The 22,320-nt window shown below is 44.8% G+C and overlaps 1 protein-coding gene across 1 annotated transcript in view; it reads left to right on the top strand.

The window, feature by feature from the left end:
- gstcd (glutathione S-transferase, C-terminal domain containing) overlaps positions 1-22,095 on the top strand; it is a 44,239-nt gene extending 22,144 nt beyond the window's left edge. The window contains 3 exon segments of the mRNA XM_070441535.1: positions 20,664-20,779; positions 21,328-21,372; positions 21,913-22,095. Of these exon segments, the coding sequence (XP_070297636.1) occupies positions 20,664-20,779; positions 21,328-21,372; positions 21,913-22,080 (329 nt within the window). The 3' untranslated portion in view covers positions 22,081-22,095.
- The last annotated feature ends 225 nt before the right edge of the window (positions 22,096-22,320 follow it).

Raw genomic sequence — 22,320 nt, 5'->3', positions numbered from 1 at the left:
CCTGCAAAGTTTCTGTCATACTTTCCAGGTCTAGCCCAAACAGTTCGAACTTCTAAATTTTAAAAAATTAATCTCTCCAGAAATAAGTCTCTCATGTTGCCAGGCCTGCTACAGACCCCCTCAGCTCCCAGCTGTTGCCTGGTACACCATCTGTGAAATTGAATCGCTCCCCATCTAGCTTCAGAGTTTGTTCTGTTTAAGGAGGTGACCTAAACTGGGGATAATGCTTAACACACTCCGGCAGGTCCTACATCCAAGCTTGATGCCCTCCATCTCACAGCAAAATCATCAAGGAAACCCACCAGAGTAACAACCCTTAAATCGCGTAAACATGGGCACCTAATAGACATTTCCCTGACCAACCGCCCTCGCAAATACACCCTGCTTGTCTTCATCAAGATCTCAGCGATCACACTGCATCATTGCGCTCTGTATCCGCGCACGGTCCGCGGTCAAACGACCACCCCTCATCACTGTCAACACGCTCCTAAAACACTTCTGCGAGCAGGCCTTTCTAATTCGACCTGGCCCGGGTACCCTGGAAGGATATTGACTCATGCCCGTCAGTTTGAGGATGCCTGGTCATTCTTTAAATGTTACTTCCTCAACCATATTAAGACCGGCATGCTCCGTTCAAAAAATGAGACAGACAGTATAGCCCTTGGTTCACTCCAAGACCTGAACTGGCCCTCGACCAGGCACAAAAAATCCTGTTGGGCGAACCTGCAATAGCATGCGAAGTCTATGCCCAAAAGTTCGGCGATATGGAACTGTTCAGGGAAGTCAGGAACCAATACAGCGCAGTCAGTCAGGAAAGCAAAGGCCAGCTTTAAGCGAAATTTGGCAAATCCCTGTAGCTCTAACTCAAAAAGTTCTGGGGATACCTGTAAAAGTCCATGGAGAAACAGAGCACCTCTTCACCAGCTGCCACTGCACTGAAGGCTAGGTAACACGGTCACCACGTTCCACCAGATAATCCGTGATAATCGAAGACTTCAAACAAAGCTAATTTCTCGAATGGCTGGCCATGCCTTCCTCCTGGCTGACTCGCAACCTTGGCCAACAGCCCCGCCCCCCGCTGCTAACTCGGCCCACCTCCCCAGCTTCTCCTTTCCCAAATCCAGATAGCAGATGTTCTGAAAGAGCTGAAACGCTGGACCCTACAAATCAGCTGGGCTTGAACATCTGGACCCCCTAATTTCTCGAAACTGTCCGCCGCCATTGTCGACCGCCCATCACCAAGCCTGTTCAAAGCTCTCCTTCGTATCATCTGAGATCCCCAGGATTGAAAAGCCTGCCAGCGGTCATCCCCCTCTTCAAAGGGGAGACACCCTGGACCCAACTGTTACACGACCTATAGGGTCGCATCCTGCCCTGCCTATCTTAAGTCTTCGAAAGCCAAAAGTCAACAAAAACAGAATCAAATGACCATCTCGAATCCCACCGTACCTTCTCCGCTGTGCCAAATCCGGTTTCCCGGCCGGTAGGGTGCACCTCAGCCACGCTCAAGGTACTAAACGATATCATAACTGCCATCAGATAAAAAGACATTACTGTGCAAGCCGTCTATCATCGACCGGCCAAAGGCTTTCGACTCTGTCATCACCATATTCTTATCGGCAGACTCAGTAGCGCTCGGTTTTTTCTGATGACTGCCTTCCTGGTTCACCAAACTCTTGGCAGACAGAGTTTCAGTGTGTCAAATCGGAGGGCATAGTTGTCCGGTCTCTGGCAAGTCTCTATGGGGTACCACAGGGTTCATTCTCGTGGCCGAGACATCTTTTCTCTGTATACATCAATGATGTTGCTCTTAGCTGCCGGGCCGATTCCTGATCCACCTACTGACGCAGACACCACCATTGTTCCTAAATATACTTCCGGCCCTTCCTTGAGACACTGTGCTATCTAACTCAAACGAGCTTCAATTGCCATAACAACACTCCCTTACGTGGCCTCCCAACTGCTCTTAAGCGCTAAGGTAAAACCAAATTGCATGCTTTTCAACCGTTCGCTTGCTGCCCCGCAACGGCCCGCTAGCATCACCACCCCCTGGACGGTTCCGACTAACGAATATGTGGACTCTATAAGTACCGCTAGGTGTCTGGCTAGACTCAAACTCTCCTTCCAGACTCATATCAAAACATCTCCAATCCAAAATCAAAGAAGAATTTCGGCTTTCTATTCCGCCTAACAAAGCCTCTCACTCAACAGCCGCGCCAAACTTACCCTAGTAAAACTGCTATCCTATAACCGATCCTCGATTTTTCGGCCCGATGTCCAATCTAATAGCTTCCAACACTCTACTCAGCAAATGGATGCAGTTTATCACAGTGGCCATTCGTTTTTGTTACTAAAGCACCTATACGACCCACCACTGCGACCTGTATGCCCTAGTCGGTTGCCCTCGCTACGATGTTCGTCGTCAGACCCACTGGCTCCAAGGTATCTACAAAGGCTATGCTAGGTAAAGTGCCCGCCTTAATGCGTCAGTTCACATGGTCACGATGGCTACACCACCCGCAGCACGCGCGCCAGCAGGGTATCTCACTGATCATCCCTTAAAGCCGAAAACCCCTCATTTGGACGCCTTCTTCAGTTCTCTGCTGCCTGCGACTGAACGAATTGCAAAAATCTCTGAATTGGAGACTTATAATCCCTCAAAACCTTAAAAATCTGCTATCACGAGCAGCTAACCCGATCGCTGCAGCTGACATAGTCCCATCTGTAAAACTACCCACGCCAATTTAACCTACCTCACCGCCCATACTGCTTTTATTTATTTACTTTTCTGCTCTTTTGCACACAGTAAAATCTCTTCTTGCCATGATCATCTGATGATTATCACTCCAGTGTTAATCTGCAAATTGTAAATATTCGATTTATTGCCTACCTCATGCCTTGCACACAATTGTAATATAGAATTCTCTTTTTTTCCTTACCATGTTATTGACTTGTTTTATGTTTACTCCAAATGTGTAACTCTGTGTTGTCTGTTTCACACTGCTATCCTTTATCTTGGCCAGGTCGCAGTTGAAATGAGACACCTGTCAACTAGCTCTACCTGGTTAAATAAAAGGGTGAAAATAAATAACAAAATAAAAAACAGATTCTACAGGGATAATTATAATGTGTGTTCAGAACGTTGAATAAATGCTGTCATTCTGCTCATTACAGAAGGTCACACAGAAGGGTGCTGCCTTTCCTCCGCCAAGACCTCTTTCTCCCCTTTTTAAGACCTGTCACTTGTTCTCATCATGACAATCAACCTCCTATTTTAATGGGGGTACCAGTGGGTGCCCCACAGTGACTCAACTTTATTTTTATAAATGCATGGTGGCTCAGCTCCATAACTATAGGTCTTCTCTGTTGTGGTCACCTCCGGCTCTCTCTACCATAATTCCTAGCTCACATAACCATTTATTTGCTTGATTAAGAATTCTCCAAGGTTGTCTGGACACCCGCTGCGACTCTGAGTGAGTGACTCAGAGGCATTAACCCAAAAAGACCCCTTCCTCATCTCTTTCATTCGTTCGTGTCTGTCTGTTGTGCTTTCAAAGCAGACGATTCTTCACCCAACAGAGGATTCTAAATGAACATAAGAGAGGCTTTGAGTATGTTTGTATAATTTGTGCTCATTGTACAAATTTCCATGATACACATCAATAGCATTGTACAGTAGTAGTAGTGAAACAGACAATCGATAAAGTTCTCTTATTTAAAGGGGAAATACACTATTCTTTTGGTATTTATTTCAGATGATCATCATGCATGAGAGTGGCCGGTGAACTACTTCTGCTTCTGAACTCCAAACCTTGAAACTGCTGACATGTAAAACATTTTGGGACTGTATCAACAGTGGACTAATGGAAAAAAAATACTTTGTGCCGGTCTGTGACAACATTAATTGTTTAGTGAAAAGTAAATAATTTCATTGCTCACATTCACACTTCAAGGATCCAATTTCGGTCCGCCTACGTTTCGCGCCAATCGAGGCCCACTGTGTCTGGAGAAGTGAGATGATGAGCTCCTGATTATCCTCCTCAGACTACGATCAAAATAAAAATGTGCGAAACAGTCGAGTTCCCTGCAAACCTATTTGCAAGCAGTGTCGTCTGAAAAAACACATACCAACCAAAGTGTCTCATTCTGAAAATCTGCATTTATTTAGACTTTACAAAAGTACTTTTTCCTGCTGTCTCTACTTCCTTGATTATATGTCATGAATATCATTGACACTGTCTGATCATTCTGCATCTTATAGCCACCAGACAATAAAAGCATCAAGCTGGTTTACATCCAGCAAATACAGTACCAGTCAAAAGTTTGGACACACCTACTCATTCAAGGGTTTTCTTTATTATGACTATTTTCTACTTTGTGAATAATAGTGACGACATCAAAACTATGAAATAACACGTGGAATCATGTAGTAACCAAAAAAGTGTAAAACAAATCAAAAATATAGGAATATTTGAGATTCTTCAAAGTAGCCACCCTTTGCCTTGATGACAGCTTTGCACACTCTTGCATTCTCTCAACCAGCTTCATGAGGTAGTCACCTGGAATGCATTTCAATTAACAGGTGTGCCTTGTTAAAAGTTAAATTTGTGGAATTTCTTTCTTTCTTAATGACCAATCAGTTGTGTTGTGACAAGGTAGGGATGGTATACAGAAGAACCCTATTTGGTAAAAGACAAGTCCATATTATGCAGGAACCGCTAAAATAAGCAAAGTTAAATGACAGTCCATTACTTTAAGACATGAAGGTCAGTCAATATGAAAAAATGTCAAAGTTTCTAAAGTGCAGTCGCAAAAGCCATCAAGCGCTATGATGAAACTGGCTGTCATTTAAAACCGCCACAGGAAAGGAAGACCCAGATTTACCTCTGCTGCAGAGGAGAAGTTCATTAGAGTTAACTGAACCTCAGATTCAGCCAAATAAATGCTTCACAGAGTTCAAGTAACAGACACATCTCAACATCAACTGTTCAGAGGAGACTGCATGAATCTGGCCTTCATGGTCAAATTGCAGCAAAGAAACACTGCTAAAGGACACCAATGAGAAGAAGAGACTTGCTTGGGCCAAGAGACACAAGCGATGGACATTAGACCGTGGAAATCTCCCGATGGCAAATTTTGTTTTTGGTTCCAACCGCTGCATCTTTGAGACTCGAGTACGAGAACGGATGATCTCCGCATGTGTGTTCCCACCGTGAAGCATGGAGGAGAGGTGTGATGGTGTGGGGGTGCTTTGTTTGGTGACACTGTCAGTGATTTATTTAGAATTTAAGGCACACTTAATCAGCATGGCTAGCCACAGCATTTCTGCAGGCGATACGCCATCCCATCTGGTTTGCGCTTAGTGGGACTATCATTTGTTTTTCAACAGGACAATGACCCAACACACCTCCAGGCTGTGTAAGGGCTATTTGACCAAGAAAAGAGTGATGGAGTGCTACATCAGATGACCTGCCTCCCAATCACCCAACCTCAACCCAATTGAGATGGTTTGGGATGAGTTGGACCGCAGAGTGAAGGAAAAACGTGTGCTCAGCATTGTGGGAACTCTTCAACACACGGTTGGAAAAGCATTCCCCATGAAGCTGGTTGAGAGAATTTTCAAATGTCAAAGCTTCATCAAGGAAAAAGATGGCCACTTTGAATAATCTAAAATATATTCTGATTTGTTTAACACTTACTTTTTTTGGTTACTACATGATTCCATATGTGTTATTTCATAGTTTTGATGTTGTCACTATTATTCTACAATGTAGAAAATAGTAAAAAAAAATAAAGGAAAACCCTTGAATGAGTAGGTGTGTCCAAACTTTCGACTGGTGCTGTAGCTTTAAAGGGATAGTGTGAGATTTGGGAAATTAAGCCTTTTTTGCTTACCAGACTTCGATGAACTTAAAAGATAAATTTTTATGTCTGCGTGCAGTTTGAAGGATGTTTTGCAAGGCATTGCTAACTTGCGTTAGCAAAATGACTGGAAGTTTACCGGCACAGGCTAGCTTCAACTTCCTTCAAACTGGACACCAGAGACATAAATGAGATGGTATGGAAAATAAATGCCACCAGTCTGTGGACATTTCTCCAAGGCCCAACTCAAGCCAGGCAGTTGTCAGGATTCCATCCCTAGTGGAATCCCAATGCAAGCTTGAGTAGGCCTACGTGTCTGTGGGAGGCCTAATGCCAACACAAAAGAGTACTACTGGAGGCCGCCTGTTTGAGGTAAAGCTGATTCATCAAGAAATGCCGTTGTTTAAGACTCTTATCCCTTGGTAACTGTAGCAACAGTTTACCTTTATTTATTGTTACTTACAATATTTTATGTCACAGAACCAGCAGGAGGGTTTGTGTGAGTTCAGCAGGTTCACAGTATGGCACACTGCAGCAAGAAAGTGTGTGTATGTGTGTGAAAGCGAGAGAAGTGAAAAAGAGTGAGGGAGCATGTTTTCTGTCTCCTCTTGTCAATCTCTCTCTACCCACCCCTCCTCCTATCCCCTCTCTCCCACTCTCTCTCCCTTCTCTCTCTCTCCTCTACCCCTCCGCTCTCTCTCCTCTCTCAACCCCCTCTCTCTTCTAACCCCTCTCTCTCTCTCTCTGCTCTCTCTCTCTCTCTCTACCCCTCTTACTCTCTCTCTCTCTCTCTCTCTCTCTACCCTTCGCTCTCTCCCTAATCACTCCTCTCTCCCCTCTCTCTCTTGCTCTCTACTCTCTCTCTACCCCTCTTACCTCTCTCTCTTCTCTCTCTACCCTCGCTCTCTCCCTATCACTCTCTCTCTCTCCTCTCTCTCTTCTCTTGCTCTCTACCTCTTCTACCTCCATCTCTCTCCTCTCTCTCCATTCCCTCCTCTCTAGCAGCCCACATACGTTGTTCTGACACACTGCGCCAACCACTCTGTATTATTACTCCTTGTCTCGATGCTGTGCTTGCTCTCCCCTCCTAACTGGCGTCAGCAGTGTCGGAGCGACTTCTCTCACTCCGTTCATCTCTCACCCCTCCACAAACTGGTATCGTCTCTAGCATTCCWCACATTATTTAACAGGGTTAAACTTACAGCGTTGTTATTGTGAATCGCATAGACGGGCAAGAAGAACAAKGCAACAGGTGATGTGTGGGCTCCCGAGTGGCGCAGTGGTCTAAGACACTGCATCTCAGTGCAAGAGGCGTCATTGCAGTCCCTGGTTCGAATCCAGGCTGCATCACATCCGGCTGTGATTGGGAGTCCCATAGGGCGGTGCACAATTGGCCCAGCGTCGGCCGGGGTAGGCCGTCCATTGTAAATAAGAATTTGTTCTTAACTGACTTGCCTAGTTAAATAAAGGTTACATTTAAAAAATGTATTGGGTTCAAACAATGTGATGTCAGGTGATGTGTGTTGAATGTCTTGGGTTCAAACAGAAGGGCAAGAAGAACAATGCAACAGGTGAAGTGTGTTGAATGTCTTGGGATCAAACAGAAGGGCAAGAAGAACAATGCAACAGGTGTTGAATGTCTTGGGTTCAAACAGACGTGGTGCTAAATTGCAAAGGCTCTATGACATGTGTTTTACGGTTTCAAAAACGTGGTTAGATGGGTTTTTGCGGTTGAGGGGTTGCTGGCGCCCCCATACTCGGCACAGTAAAGAGGCTAGAACAATAGGCTGTGTGTGGATGTTCTCTCATTCATGTCTGAGGTGTGTGTTATATCCACACCTTCACTTCCCCTTAAAGAGTTTGGTCTTCCTTCACGCCTCCACACTGCTGTCCCGACGAGGCACCGATAGGGGTGTGTTGTCACAAGGTGTGTGTGTGTGTGTGTGTGTGTGTGTGTGTAAATGGATACCTGTTGGTTTGGTCTAGGAGTGTGAAACAGGTCTACATCTGCATGCGGCTCAGTGGATCTGAAAACAAACAGATGTCACTTCTCCATGGAGCTACTAGAGCCTTCGTCTCCATAACAGCAACAGGCGTGAAAGGTGATTGGCTACACAGCTTCAGTTTGGATAGAACATTCTCTAACTAAGGAACTTCCTTTTCAGGAAGTTGGCTGGTTTCCTTCTGTTGCACTGAGAATTAATGTTGGCAGCCATTTTGTTTCCAACAGAAACCAGTTGAGAAAGATGGCAACTCATTTATGGWTGGAGGAGGTGCAAGAAGAAAACTGAGTAATGCCGTTTCCTTTTAAAGTTCTCCTCTTTTGTATGCTGGCGACACATTGTAATGGAATACTGATTCATCCAAATCCCCTTCTATAATTATTGAAAGGGCACCATGTAGCATTTGTGACCAATCGGCCATTATCCCCGGCTGGCTTGCCTTAAAAACAAATTATATTCAGACGTCCCCGAGACATTTGGAAATGTAGGTTCCTCATAAATTAAAACACGGGGCGATAAAAAAAGTTCGGGGTCGAAATATCCAGACAAAGTGGCTCATTCCCTGGTATCAAATGTGGGTGCTAAAGGACTAATGAATTCAGGCAGAGAGAGGGAGAGCAAAGAGAGGGAGAGAGCATGACGGGAGGTAGAATAGAAGAGGCCTGCCAGAGTGACCCCCACCAGACTTCAGGGACAGAGGGGAGAGATGGAGAGAGCCAGGCCTGAGCAACTTTTTCTTCCTAAAGCTCACTCCGTTTGTCTGTCTTTGACTTTGGGCAACCATGTCTCCTCCTGATGGGTGGTTTAATGACCGCGGTGGCAAGAATCCCTTTATCTCTCCAAGCAGAGGGGCTCTGGATCTAGCAGCCCTGCCATGGCCTTTCCCGTCTGAGAACCAGCCAGCGGAGGGAGGGGAGGAGGACAGGGTCTGGAGCCCAGCCAGCCTTCTCTGATCCTGGGGTTGAGCTTAGCTCAGCACAGCCTCACCGGCTGCCTGGGGTTTTCGGGAATTTCCCAAAGGTTACTGGCCAAAAGACAATGACATGGTCTCTATGAAGACTGCAGCGTCGTGCCACTTACTCATTGACTGACATCTAGGGCGATGAAGAACAGAGCCAAAGATGACTAAAGGATGAATGTACCCCAAACAAAACACACTGGGGTTACTGTAGTAAAGCTGACAGGATCTGTGGGTAATGAGACGTCTTTCCCAGGTTTGGGTGGCCATTGATGGGATGAAGGGTTTTATTTAATGAGTTTTATCTATTGAGTTTATTTATAGAGTTGAATTGAGCAGGAGACAATGTAACAAACAAAAACAGCCTCAGTAAACTTGAGAAAATATACATTGTTCCAGATTTAGCCAGCAGCTCATTTCAGTTTTGGATGATTAGCGTTAGTGAGAGTGTTGTTTGGAACAGATGGGATGGTGTAAATAATTGTTTTATTTTATTATTTTGACGTCTCATCTCAAGAGCATATCTTCGATTTCTCAACTCGCCCTTCAATCCAGTCTTGTTATCCTTTAGTCTTTTGTAATCTTGCTCATGAAGAAGCGATATCAATGAATGTTTAAGTGCAATCACGTTTTCCATATTTTAATTGTATGTCACAAGATTTTGACATTTTCTTGTGTTTTAACAAGACATTTGTGATTCCCAAATATTGTTTGCCACCCTACACAGTCAGGGACACAGAGGATCTGTTTTCCTACACTTGTGTAGATTGTAAAAATGTTTATTTTTAACGGTGCCATTGGCCAAAGCTGAACTAAACCGTGTATGTTTTGACAGACATTCCAAAGCTGTTGAGCGATGCGTGGTGGAAAGTTATTTCCCCGTGTTGTTCTTTACTTCATTTACCTTTTTGTTTTTTCTTGTCAACCATAGACTACTTTCTCATCCTACTACTTACTGAACGGTTTCATCTGAAGGTGAAAGCAGTAGCTGCAGAGCAGGAAAACCAGTTTCCTGATGACCAACTTGTCAACAGTTTTAGCTTTTCCGAGCAGGAATGATCATCTTTTCTCTGACTGTGCTCATCCATGTTTAAGAGTGTAAATGTGTGGTTCTCGAAACCAGTACAACAGTTAACAGGGTCTTTACCCGTTAGCTAAATCATAGCTGATACTTACATTGTTATTTATTGGTTGGCGTTAAGCAGTTTCACATGCCTCAGAAGCTCAGGTGCAGTTAAGGTCTGTGGGTTTGTGGCTTCCCATAGTGGACTTCCCATTGYTACAGTATCTATCTTCAGCATGTATCTACAGTATGTACTGAATCACCACAACACCCATTATGGTGTMCCTCAGACTAGGGGTTTCTGGGAATTTAKGTCTGTAATTCTTGTTAAAACATCTCACTTTCCCAGAGGAATGCTGTGAAAACGTKGWTCTGCACGACTATTGATTGCTGTGCTACGATCTGTGGGTTTGTGACTGTCCGTAGTCAGATTTCCACATCTACAATATCTACTGGACTGTATTACCACTACCCATTATGGTGTCCCTCGTAGTGTAGTGCTTTCAGAATGTCTGTGATTCTGGTTAAAACATCACACTTTCCCAGAGGAGTGCTGTGAAAACGTACTTCCTCGCCGCCGTAGATTGCCGTCAACACACCCTCGAGATTGACCGAGTTAGTTTTTATTTTTGTCTTCTTGGTTCATAGATTCTCCTAGTGACGACCATATGGTTGTAAGTAAGTGAGAGTCTTCGCTCCCATGGGTAGCTTTTTTACCGTGCCAACACAATTTATTTAACCTTTATTTCGACATGCAGTTATGCTGAGACCAAGGCCTCTTTCTCAGGTGAGTCCTGCATACACATCAATATACAATATACACATCAATAATACACATCAATATTCACTAAGCAAGCCATTTCAAATCTCAAATGGCTGAGGAGTAGAGAGAGGGAAGAGTTTTGTGGGAAGGCCAAGGTAATAATCAGTAGCTGCCAACTAGATATTGTGGCGTCCATTAAAGGAAACATTGGGCGTCTGTCAGGGACTTGTCATATAACGGGGATGTTGAAGGTGTCTTTTAAAAACAGTGCAACTCTCTTTAACAAGTCTTTATCTGTCTCTGCTCAGCTACGGTTATTATTTCTAGAGGCAGCAAGCCCATGCGGCTTCTGCGCCATCACACCCAAGCTAAACAAACAAGGAAATATGCCTGGCTGGCTGCTTCGAAATGTAGGGGGGGATCTTGAATTACAATGAATGGAGATAATTTGGGTGTAATTTTAAGTTTGTATTACATAATTAGACCTAAACTTGGTTGACTTTATACTGGTGTGGGAACAGGGTTTTATGGAGAATGTTTTGTCATAGCGTGTAGGCTAAAGAAATCTAGCAGGCAGTGACTATTCTGTCAGCGATAGTTGTGCTCAAGCTTGTTTTCCACACAATTCACAGAATCATTGTGACTGTTCGTAAAGCTTCTGCTCCTTGGATAGCATAGGTCATTATCAAACTTCCTCCAGCAGGCTTTGTATTGTGAGATTTTTTTTCTCTGCATCTTTCAAGGAGGCTCTTGCTTGCTTCAGCTCTGGATGTTTAATAGATGTAAAGTAATTTATTTTGTATCATTGTAGATTTGAGCATGGGCCTGCAACACGGTGTTTGGAAGACAAGCACACCTGTTGCACAAAGACATTGGTCGAGCTACTAGTTGTGAATATACAACGAAACAAGCCTTGGCTTGGCTATTTCAGTTTTTGACTCGACCGTTCTTAAATGGATTATCTCTACCCTTCTCAGGGTTTTCGCTCAGCAATTATCGTGACAAATTCGCAACGGTCTCTCACAAACACTCTGATATCCACCCTGATATTTCTCCTGGACTGAGGCCACAATTGGCCAATGCCTTTTAGGAGCAAGTCGAGGTTTGTTTTAACTGTTGGATTACATGCATGCTGTTCCTGTACGTCTTTTATGAGCAGTCTGTTATTTCCATCACTGCGTTTGCGAATGTGGCTTTTTTACAAGGCGATCGAAACTCCATCTTAATGGCTACGCCACGTGTGTCGCTAACAGGCAGGAAATCAATGCAAGGCCTCACCCCGGCTCGTTGAATTCTTCATCCTCGATTTTGGATGAAGCAGTCCCCACTTTACCCCTGTGAAGGCTTGGGCGGAATCCAGAMTTTCACATATTACCGTCTTTCTCTCATCCTGGGATTTACTGTATTATCGGCATAGCACACAAGGGGGCGCTAAAAACGCAAGAAAGCCCATTAGGCCTCTTTTACCAGAATGCTAACAAAACTGTCACAAACTAATTGCGAAATCACATAGACGCTGTTAGCTAAATGCTAACGAGCAAAAAAAAGTGAAAACAAACATAAACGAAATGCAAAGACAGGCAAATCCAGCTCATAAAGTTATACAAGCATAGCTAGTAACTACTGAATGTCGTTTTCGGTGAGTGTGGACAATTACAAGTGAAAGTGAACAAGATAAATTGTGCAAATGAACAAAGTTGTGATGCATGCTTTTCTGAAGGAAGAGCAGCATGTGTACATTGAGCAGATGGGAGAAGAATGGAGGYGAAAAAATGGCAGCTGTAKAGAACTCACCCAGAGCTCTCTKTGACTTCTGGCAGAAAGCKATTATAAYATATCATTTAGTAGTGAATTGTGTACAAGTGTAACTTCATCACCTCATGTGCGCCGCACAACAGACTCGCCGATAGATGTAGAATGCTATCGCTTTCTCCCGTTGTGCTATTTACAAACAAACACGTGACWGGCTSAACTGTTCTGGGGAACTACYGTAAGCTTCATAATGTAAAATAATGTGACGGGTGAATTGAAGAACACAATCTGCTTTATCTCCTAACGTATTGCACAAGTTGACTGCAGGTAATAACTTGGAAAGTAGCTACAAATATTCACACGTATTGAAAAACRTCAAAGAGTTTAGACTTTTTCCAAATACCCCGGTATATACGGTATACCGCCCAAGCKTACCCCTGTGAGCTTTTCAGTTTTTCTGCCTCTGTTGATGTCGGCGTAGTACTCTCTTTTGCTTGTTAGCCTTGACTTAAGTGGTTGTGTGGTGTGAAAAATCTGTTGTAGGGCATTGAGCCTGAAAATGTTTTAAAGGCCTCTCTCTAAACCCTGAAATATCACTTGGCCAACTTGATAGAACAACTTTAAAGTGTAATTTTACTCATGGATATAATGTGTGCTTCCTGTCGAACACTGACTTGATCATTAGGCCTCGTGCTTGCAAATAATATATTAAAGGAATATAGCCCATGCTTAGTTTATTTAAAGCTTACTTGGATGTATGCTGCTTTTATGCGATTATATATGGTTGTGCTACATGCTTCCTGTTTTTACATTGACGTGATCAGTGCTGATGAATACGAATAGGCTACGTAGAAGGAATAATATAGCCTATATGCATTGTTAGCCTACTTAAATTATTTATGTATGCATACTTAAGTCAGCCCAGTCTGTTTTGTCTTTGAACCAGCATCTTCCTCTCTCTGACGGTAGTGGTGGGAGCACTCATCCAGATCCCTGAGATCTAAACACAGGGCCCCTAGCGAGGCTACCCACTGTTTATGTTCTGATCAATCTGATAGGCCCGTCAGAGTTCCGCTGCATCTCATAGGCCCGTCACAGCGCTGCGGCATCAGAAAAGGAAGAAATAAAGGCTCTGTGCCAGGAAAAAAAGCCAGCAGGGATCCTGCTGCCTGTCGTGTGTCAGCCTAGAGGCCGGCCCCGTGGATCCCCAGGCTCGCCTGACTACTAACCCCAGCAGGGTGGCCCTACCCCGGACCCGACTGGGGAAGGTGACCCCCCCTGGCATCCGTCCAAGGCTAAGAATCCCTAGGCCTCACTCTGGCTGTCCTCTCTGGCTGCCTGCCCAGTTGTCATTATCACCACCAAGAACAGATCTGTGGCAAAAAAAAAGTTCTCTTTCTCAAACACACACAACACCAACACCACCAGCAACTCTGTTACTGCTCAGCTAGTCCTCTCACATAGCAGACAGAACTCAGTGTAAGGTTAAACAACAGGGGTCGTCTTTCAAGAAGAAACTCACAATCAGATCCCATCACACTTACCAAACAGGTGTACTAGCAACCCACTATGTGAGCAGATGACATCTAGGGTCAAGTCAATGGGGAGGAAGACAGAGGAATGACTGCATTTCATACAGCAGCAACAATAAACAAAGTGGTGGATCTCTGTGGGTGGCCACTGTCTCTTGTGGTGGCCACACACACACATGCACACACATCCGTCTCCACTTCCTCCGAGCATACGTGACTGACTGTGACCACGCTCCTCTCCGTTGGATGACCTCCATCTTGCTCCACTAGAGGAGAAAGGGTTTATGGGTAGTATGTTGCGGCGACGGTGGCTTCTGGTTGGCTGCCCTTGTCCTCCTTATCTCCTCCACCGTTGTTTTGGCTGCACAACACACTCTGCTCAACAGATTGCTCTATGCTATAGGCTAGCTCCTGTACTAGGCTTTGACTTATGTTAGTGGCTATAGGCTAGCTCCTGTACTTCAACTTTGACTTATGCTAGTGGCTCTATGCTATAGGCTAGCTCCTGTACTACAACTTTGACTTATGCTAGTGGCTCTAAGCTATAGGCTAGCTCCTGTACTTTCAAAACTTTGACTTATGCTAGTGGCTCTATGCTATAGGCTAGCTCCTGTACTACAACTTTGACTTATGCTAGTGGCTCTAAGCTATAGGCTAGCTCCTGTACTACGACTGACTTACGCTAGTTTAATAATCTGTCTCCTGTCTGTCACTCTGTTTACAATGGAGGCAGTTGTTTCTTTCCCAAAAGCACGTACCTGCCACAAATGCCTCTTCGGTGAGTCTAAATGAGAACGTCTGTTCCGACCGTGAGATTGTGTTTCGCAGTCACCGAAGTGTCTGTTTTTCTTTCGTTGTCTTTTCTTCTGTGCTTGTGTCCATAAGATGGATGATAATGATAGAGATGAAGTCGGGGGTAGAATGTGGGATGTGGTCCACCTGTCACACAGGTGTCGGCTTTGGCTTGTTTTGAGYCCTCGCCTGATGACAGTCGCAGKCTGTTGATGATATACTTCACTGTTGTTGCTGCGGCTGGTTTATAAATTGGCTCTGAATTTTAAACCAAATAGGAATGTAGCTGTGGGGGGAGTGCATAAATCAATATGTAGATTGTCCTCCTTTCACTCCACAATCCCTCCTGAATTACAAGGAAGATGGTTGAGTAACCTACCGTTGTTTTCAAGATCCACCATATTATTAGGGCTTCTACTAAACCACCTTGCATAGACAGAGAATCCAGAAACGACAGTATTTTACAGTCCAGACATGTTTTCACTTTGGAGGTTCCCTCAACCTAATAACCTGGCAACCCCAACCCAACCTGGCAACCCCAACCCAACCTGACAACGCCAACCCTACCTGGCAACCAACACCCAATCTTATTTGGCAACATAGTCTGACGTGATGCAGCCCTCAGGTATTCGTTACCTTTGGTTGCCCTCATTCAGATTTAAGCAGCATGAATCATCATAGTTATGCAGCATGCTTGGATCTGTAGTCAACATAAAGCCTGCATACATTCCTATTGTCTGCTAGGGGGGTTAGTACATGGGAATTTCATATAACATGTACTGGCTGACCAAACCTATACTTCCACAGTATTAGCAGAGCTCCCCTTGCAAGGCAGTAGCAGTAATCAGTATTGTGTCATATTTTGTGTCAATGCAATGTTTTTCTCTGACTAGGCTATGAGTAAATCCTTTGCAACAAAACAGGTAGCTCAGATCACACCTGCTATTACAGCTGATTTATACCAGTATTATTTWTCATCTCAATCGATGGGTTTAATGAGATGCGGTGCCGGGGCCACCCTTTAAAACAGACATTCCTATTCATGAGCTTTCCGGACTTTGAAAGCGAGTTTGTGAGGCTTTTAGTCAAGCTGGGTGTCCAAATCCTGCCCCATTTTTCAGAGCAGACGTAAGAGGCACAGCCTGGCCCTGAGCGTGTGCCAAAACAAGAAACGAGTGAAATGTCTAGCTTTAATTTCAGAGGGGGGAGTTGGAGGAGAGTGTGGGATGGGGTTTGGCTCATTTCATGGGAAAGGAGACGTCTTGGCTGGGTGKACTRCAGTCCAGTCCAGCATGTGCACTAATCATGACCTGGTGCAGGCTGGGAAAACGACAGGAAAACAACAATGCGTAATCACACTAAACCAGAACACCAGGAATATTGTATTCTATTTTATTAGAAGCAGTACTTGATTGGATTAATGGCTGAAGACTGTAGGCTATATCAGACAAAGAGTGAATGAATTAACTGATAAGGAATTGCTTGTTTTTTTTGGGGAGACACGCACAAGGGAGAGAGCATGTAACACAGGTGTAGTGGCTATTTTAGCACTGTTAGTCAAGTAGGCAGCCAGCAAACCGCAATTAGTACGAGCAGACGTGTTTAGTGGTTATTAGATCCGGAAACCTTAAATAAAAACTCCCATTTAAAATTTCGAGAATGGGATGCAGCCATGTTGTTCCAACCGTCATTATAAATTAATATAACACCCTTCTCTGCAGTCTCCAACTACCAGCCAGCATGTTCAGGTGTGCTCACGCATACCCAAAAGCCTCTGTCAACAAAGGGATGAAGAAACCAGAAACGCCTGAGGTCCTGGAGAGTATAAATAGGCTGAGGCGCTTCGCCCTTCCCAGGGTGTGTGCGCTTTGCCCTTGAGTCGTTCCACCTCAAAAAGCACTAGAAAGACGATTTCAACACCCAACTCAATTGTTCTGAAATCATTTCTGTAGTTAGAAACTGATAGGATTAGCATTCCTGAAAATTATTTGTTGAAAGATAAATCAAATTGTCTCTTCTGTTTCAAGTACAGAAACCATTTAGTGCAATCTGAGATGGTGGGATGGATTGAAATGACCCACTTCACACCTTCCCTACGGCCCTCTTCTAAAACAAACTCAGGAGATCTTCCTGTGCATACCTGCTAACCAATTGCGCTTACCATAACCATGCTACCATACCGCTCTACCACACCCTGCCTTACATCCCTCCTTACCATACCCTGCCTTACCATACCTGCCTACTACCTGCTTACCATCCTGCCTTACTACACCTGCCTTACCACTACCCTGCTTACCTTACTTACCTATCACCCGTTACCAACCCTGCCTTACCATAAACCTGCGCCTACCATACCTTACCCTGCTTACCTAACGCCCGCCTTACCTTACCCTGCCTTACCTTACCCTGCCTACCTTACATTCCCTGCATTACCGTCCTTACCGCTGCTAACCATACCTGCCTATAATTCCGCTGCTTACCTTACTACCTTAGCCTTACCCTTACCATACCGCCTTACCATACCCCTGCTTACTATACCTGCCTTACCTTGACCCTGCCTTACCCTTCAAACCCTGCCTTACTTTCGCTTACCTTACCAGTACAACCCTGCCTTACCTTACCTCCTTACACTCCTTACATACCTTCTACCTCTACCCTGCCTTACCTACTACTTACCCCTGCCTACCTTGCCTTACCTTACCCTGCTTACCTTACCCATGCCTTACCTTACCGCCTTACAACCCTGCTACATACCCTGCCTTACCCTGCTTACCATACCACCCTGCCTTACCTTACCCTTACCCTGCCTTACCTTGACCCTGCTTACCTGACCTACCTGCATTCTTAGCCCTGACTACTACCCTGCCTACCTTACGCTACCTGTCCTTACCATACCACTTACCTTACCTGCGTACCTTAACCCTCCGCTACTACCTTACCCGCCTTAGCCTTACTCCCCCGTTGTTAAACTCCATCCGGACACTGGGAATCTTGTGTGTTATCATACGGAAGTCCTCCCCTCCCTGTAGACAGATAGCAGTAATCCCCTGTGGGTTAGTAAACTTGAGCTGGTGATGCGACAGAGAGTTCCCTACACCACACCACACACACACACACACACCACACACAACAGTTCCCTGGGAACATGCATTGCGTTAAACACCTAGTACAGTGTGCGAGTGATACGCACTTGGGACACATGTGATATATATTAACTCTTGTCCAGCACTGATAACCATAATAAGTGCAGATTGACAGGACCTCTGTCCTTAGCCAAGTCACTTGCAGGCTACCAGGGCACCAATGAACTACTGGAGTACCTGTAGTTCAGAGTCATTAAGTAATGATAGGAGTAGTGCCTTCTTACAAGCTGAGGATTGAAATGGATAGTCCTGTCAAGGGTTTTAATTAACACTTGATTGGGTAGATTAACATAGGGTGATAATCCTCCTGATATAGGAGAAATTGTTGTGACTAGTTGTAATTAGATTTCTCGGTTGTACGGGCTAGTGTGGTAGTGGTGTAGTGTGTGTGTTGTGTGTGTGTGTGTGTGTGTGTGTGGTGTGTGGTTGTGTGTTGCTGGTGTGTGAATGTTTGATCTCGGTGATACGTGCTGACAGTGTAGGGAAAAACCAGGCACAGAACCAGGGTGAATAGATTCACCGTGTGTTTAGTCTCCTCTAGATAAGAGAGTGTGGTGGTTTAGCAGCGGTGTCCTCAAACCCTTAGCTAGTTCAGCTGTAAATAAGCAAAAATGACACAGGTCACAACTTCATTCAGCCAAACTAACATGTAATAACTAACGTTAGTATACACTCACTGCATTTCATACACATTTGTCCACTATTGTAAAGTTTTTCACGTTTTATTCTCACTACCACACCATCATTGACGCGAGAACGGTTCGCCTGGTGGAAATGCTCAGGGTTGCAAAGAATCGCAGAAATTGCTGGGTTGCACATATTACCGGCTTACTTCACCCTACGGCCCATTGGTCGTCACCTGTCCACTCCTCTCGTGCGCAGATGAAGAAGGCATAAAGAAGCGATTGAAAGACGCCAGGTCCACTGCTCTCTGTCTGCTGGACCATAGCGCTCTCTACTTCCGTCTATGCTGGCGCCCTCTTACTCAACACTATTTCCATGTTTACAGTGGCAGCGGTTGTTGGTGAGCCATGAAATGACCTCTCCTACCACCACTCATCCATCCCCACAAGCCGTACCAATAGTGTGATAGAAATGTCTTGTGAGATTATACATGATGTCTACATAACAGAGAGGCGATGTCTCTTCTACACAATGCTATTGTTCATCTGAACACTCTGTCGGTTGAAGTCCGTCCGAACAGGCCCCAGAGCCTACGTCTCTGTTCGTACTCTGTACTCTGGCCTCTCATAAAATCTACTTTCATTCAGCTTATCGTTCCTGATCGTCATTAGTTATAGGGGCTCTATCAGGCGACTTCCCGTATCCCGCGCACTCACCCTGCCTTCATCTCATCTCTCGCATTGTAACCACTCGTCACGTCCCAGGTTTATCATTCGTTTTCGGGCGTTTTGTTTCAGCCGCCATCCATCGCCGCAAGGCTTCATTGTCATATTAAGACCCCTCGAAAGCGCGCTCCGTCCAATTCCGACGGCATAAAAAGCGCTCATGAGTAGCCCTCACAGGATGGCCGTGCTATTTAGCCGAGAACAGACTGGGACTGAATAACTCAGTCTAAATGAAAAGTTGCTGCTGCTACCTGGTCAATACCACCCCATGGTTTGTGACGTGCTCCTCTCTTTGCTTTTTCCATTCTCTTGTACTCCTGGGAGCCGGTTTAATATGAAGCGGTGCGAGGTAAATAACAATGGCGAGGGCAAGGGCTGTGAAATTCCTTATTTGTATTAGCGTGACGAGAATATAGGCGTACCCCGCCGCTACTGTCGACGCTTCTCTCTCTCTCAGCCCGCCACCCGGCCTSTGTGTGTGTGCRTCGCCCGTATATCAATTTGCGGAGGCGGCAGTGATCTGGGGAGAGAAGGGAAGGCCACCATTAATGTGTTTCTGATATTCCAGCGGGTATCATAGCATGGCACCGGGGTAAACGAAGCAATCATCACTCAAGATTTATGGGCCAGAAACGGTACCGCAGACGCACGCCACGCTTGGCTCACCGCCGCCAACGAGAGACAGGAGTTGGATGAGGAGGAACACGGGGATAGTGTATTGCGTTAATAACGTACATGCTGTGAGGCTGCATACCACTAAAGTGGCTCTGTTTCTTTGCAGTAGCAGAAAAGTTTCCACTCCATTTTGGCTCTGTCGCTTGTTTTGTTTCACCCTGTTGAATTGTGTTTTGCACTCGGTCGGTAGGAACTGTTGTTGATGAGGGATGATGATGAGTGGCCCTTGTAGCTGGATTACAGCATGTACTGTATCATCATAGCTCTGTGCCTGTAAAACACAGTGTGACAATGTTGTGCACTTCAAAGCAGGAACACATGAAATAGGAACGCTCTCTGGCACTTCTGCGTTCATATGAAGAAAAGAGAGCATCTTCCTGGGTAATAAAAGTTTTTCCTTCCTGAAAGGAAAAGACAGAAAGAAAGGGTAGAAGAAATTTAGCAATTCAAACATGTTTGAATGAGAACAGGAAATATGTCCCACCTGAATTGACCGTACTGTGACTGGATAATGTTGATTCATCTTCCAGTCAAACATAGAAACTAAGCAAATACTTCTGGTATTGTACAGATATGAAGATGTTSATATTACCATTCCATCCAATACCTTCTTATTTCACTTATATGAGACTTACTTAAGTTTGTGAAGGCTCGCGGGTTCGATTCCCGCTGGGGACACCAATATTAAAGCATCTGATGAATGGTATATATTATAATTATATTGCATGAGCACAACGTTCCTTTTTACTGAATCTTCATCTCTRTCTGCAGGGAAGATGTCTGACGTCCGCGCCGCCAGGAAACGGCAGCAGCTGAACAACCTGGTCGCCATGGTGACGGAGCTGGCCCGACCGGGGGACACAGTGGTGGATTTCTGCAGCGGAGGGGTGCGTCCGTCAGTCCTTCGGTCCGTCTCTCTATCCCAATTCTGGCCCTCAACCATCACGGTCACCTAATAATCCCAGTTTACAATTGGCTCATTCATCCCCCTCCTCTCCCCTGTAACTATCCCCAGGTCGTTGCTGCAAATGAGAATGTGTTCTCAGTCAACTTACCTGGTAAAATAACGGTAAAATAAAAAAAATCCTTCCATCCCTCTCCGTCCGTCTGTCCTCATTAGTCTGTCTGTCAGAAATCAGGATGAAAGGGTGCATTTCTTCTCTGTCTTCTTTCCCCTCTTCTCTTTTGAAAAGCCTTGTTATTCCATGCACAGACAGACAGACAGGAGGGAGACGGAGTGGAGTGATGAAGGGAGTGTACAGTACACTTCACAGCAGTAGCACTGACTGGGTGGGTAATGGGTCAATATTGGAATGGACAGTGCGGTAGGCCGCTACTGATCACACAACCCCTTTGATGTGCTCGGCTTCTCTTTGAGCCTTGTTTTTCCTCCGTATGTATTTGTCTTGTCTTTTYCCGTGTTGCGTTTCTCCAGGGCCACGTCGGGATCGTTCTGGCTCACACGCTGCCCGACTGCCAGGTAGGTTGAAAGTTGAAACAACTGTCTTGTCTACCAAGTTGAAACTAGCTCGCCATTTGCTCTCATTAGGGTGGCTTGACATAATTCATACGGAGTTACACATTCGTGTTGTGTTTTTCCAGAGACTTTTTGATTTTCGAGCACGTCGTATCTCATTCATGTCTTTGCAAATAACAGTCTTAGTAGGAAAATTTCATTATTTTACATTGTAGAATTGTAGAATTTTCCCAAATAAATCTTAGACTTTTAGCCTATAGCTGTCCAGTAAACTATTCATAACCTTGGAGGTAAGAGTCAACTAAGAGTAGCGTTAGATTAGCAAAGTGTAAGAGGTAATAATATATAAATAAATAATATGCCATTTAGCAGACACTTTTATCCAAAGGGAATTAGTCATGCGTGCATACATTTTTTACGTATGGGTGGTCCCGGGAATCCATTTGTTTTGCCGTAACAAGAGCAATGCTCTACCAACTGAGCAACAGAGGACCAGAGTTGATTAGCTAAATGTAAGAGGTAATCTTGTATGGTTAACTGTAGGTGATCCTGATAGAGAACAAGGAGGAGTCTCTGGTTAGGGGGAAGGTGAGGAGTGCTGAACTGGGCCTGACCAACATAGGCTTCATCCATGCCAACCTGGACTACTTCACTGGACCCTTCCACATAGGGGTGAGTACAGATGAATATTATATTAGAACTTGTTTTTGATATMATTTAATATGGTCATTTAACAGATGCTTTTGTCTAAAGGAWCTTACAGGACTGTCGACATTGACAGTGGCACGTACATGCAGTTTGTGAGTCCTATAAGGAAATCAAACCCACAACAAGGTGTTGCCAGAACTATGCTAGTCTAACCCACTGAGACATTCATATTCACTACATAGTAAGTCTCTGGTGTTACAGTAAGTACGTCAAAAAGTAAAAGAGATGGAATGAAGCTTCTAT

Source organism: Salvelinus sp. IW2-2015, unplaced genomic scaffold, assembly GCF_002910315.2.
Source record: "Salvelinus sp. IW2-2015 unplaced genomic scaffold, ASM291031v2 Un_scaffold4204, whole genome shotgun sequence".
NCBI classification, from domain to species: domain Eukaryota; kingdom Metazoa; phylum Chordata; class Actinopteri; order Salmoniformes; family Salmonidae; genus Salvelinus; species Salvelinus sp. IW2-2015.
Note: the sequence above shows the minus strand (reverse complement) of the source record. Positions and strands in the feature narration are given on the sequence as shown.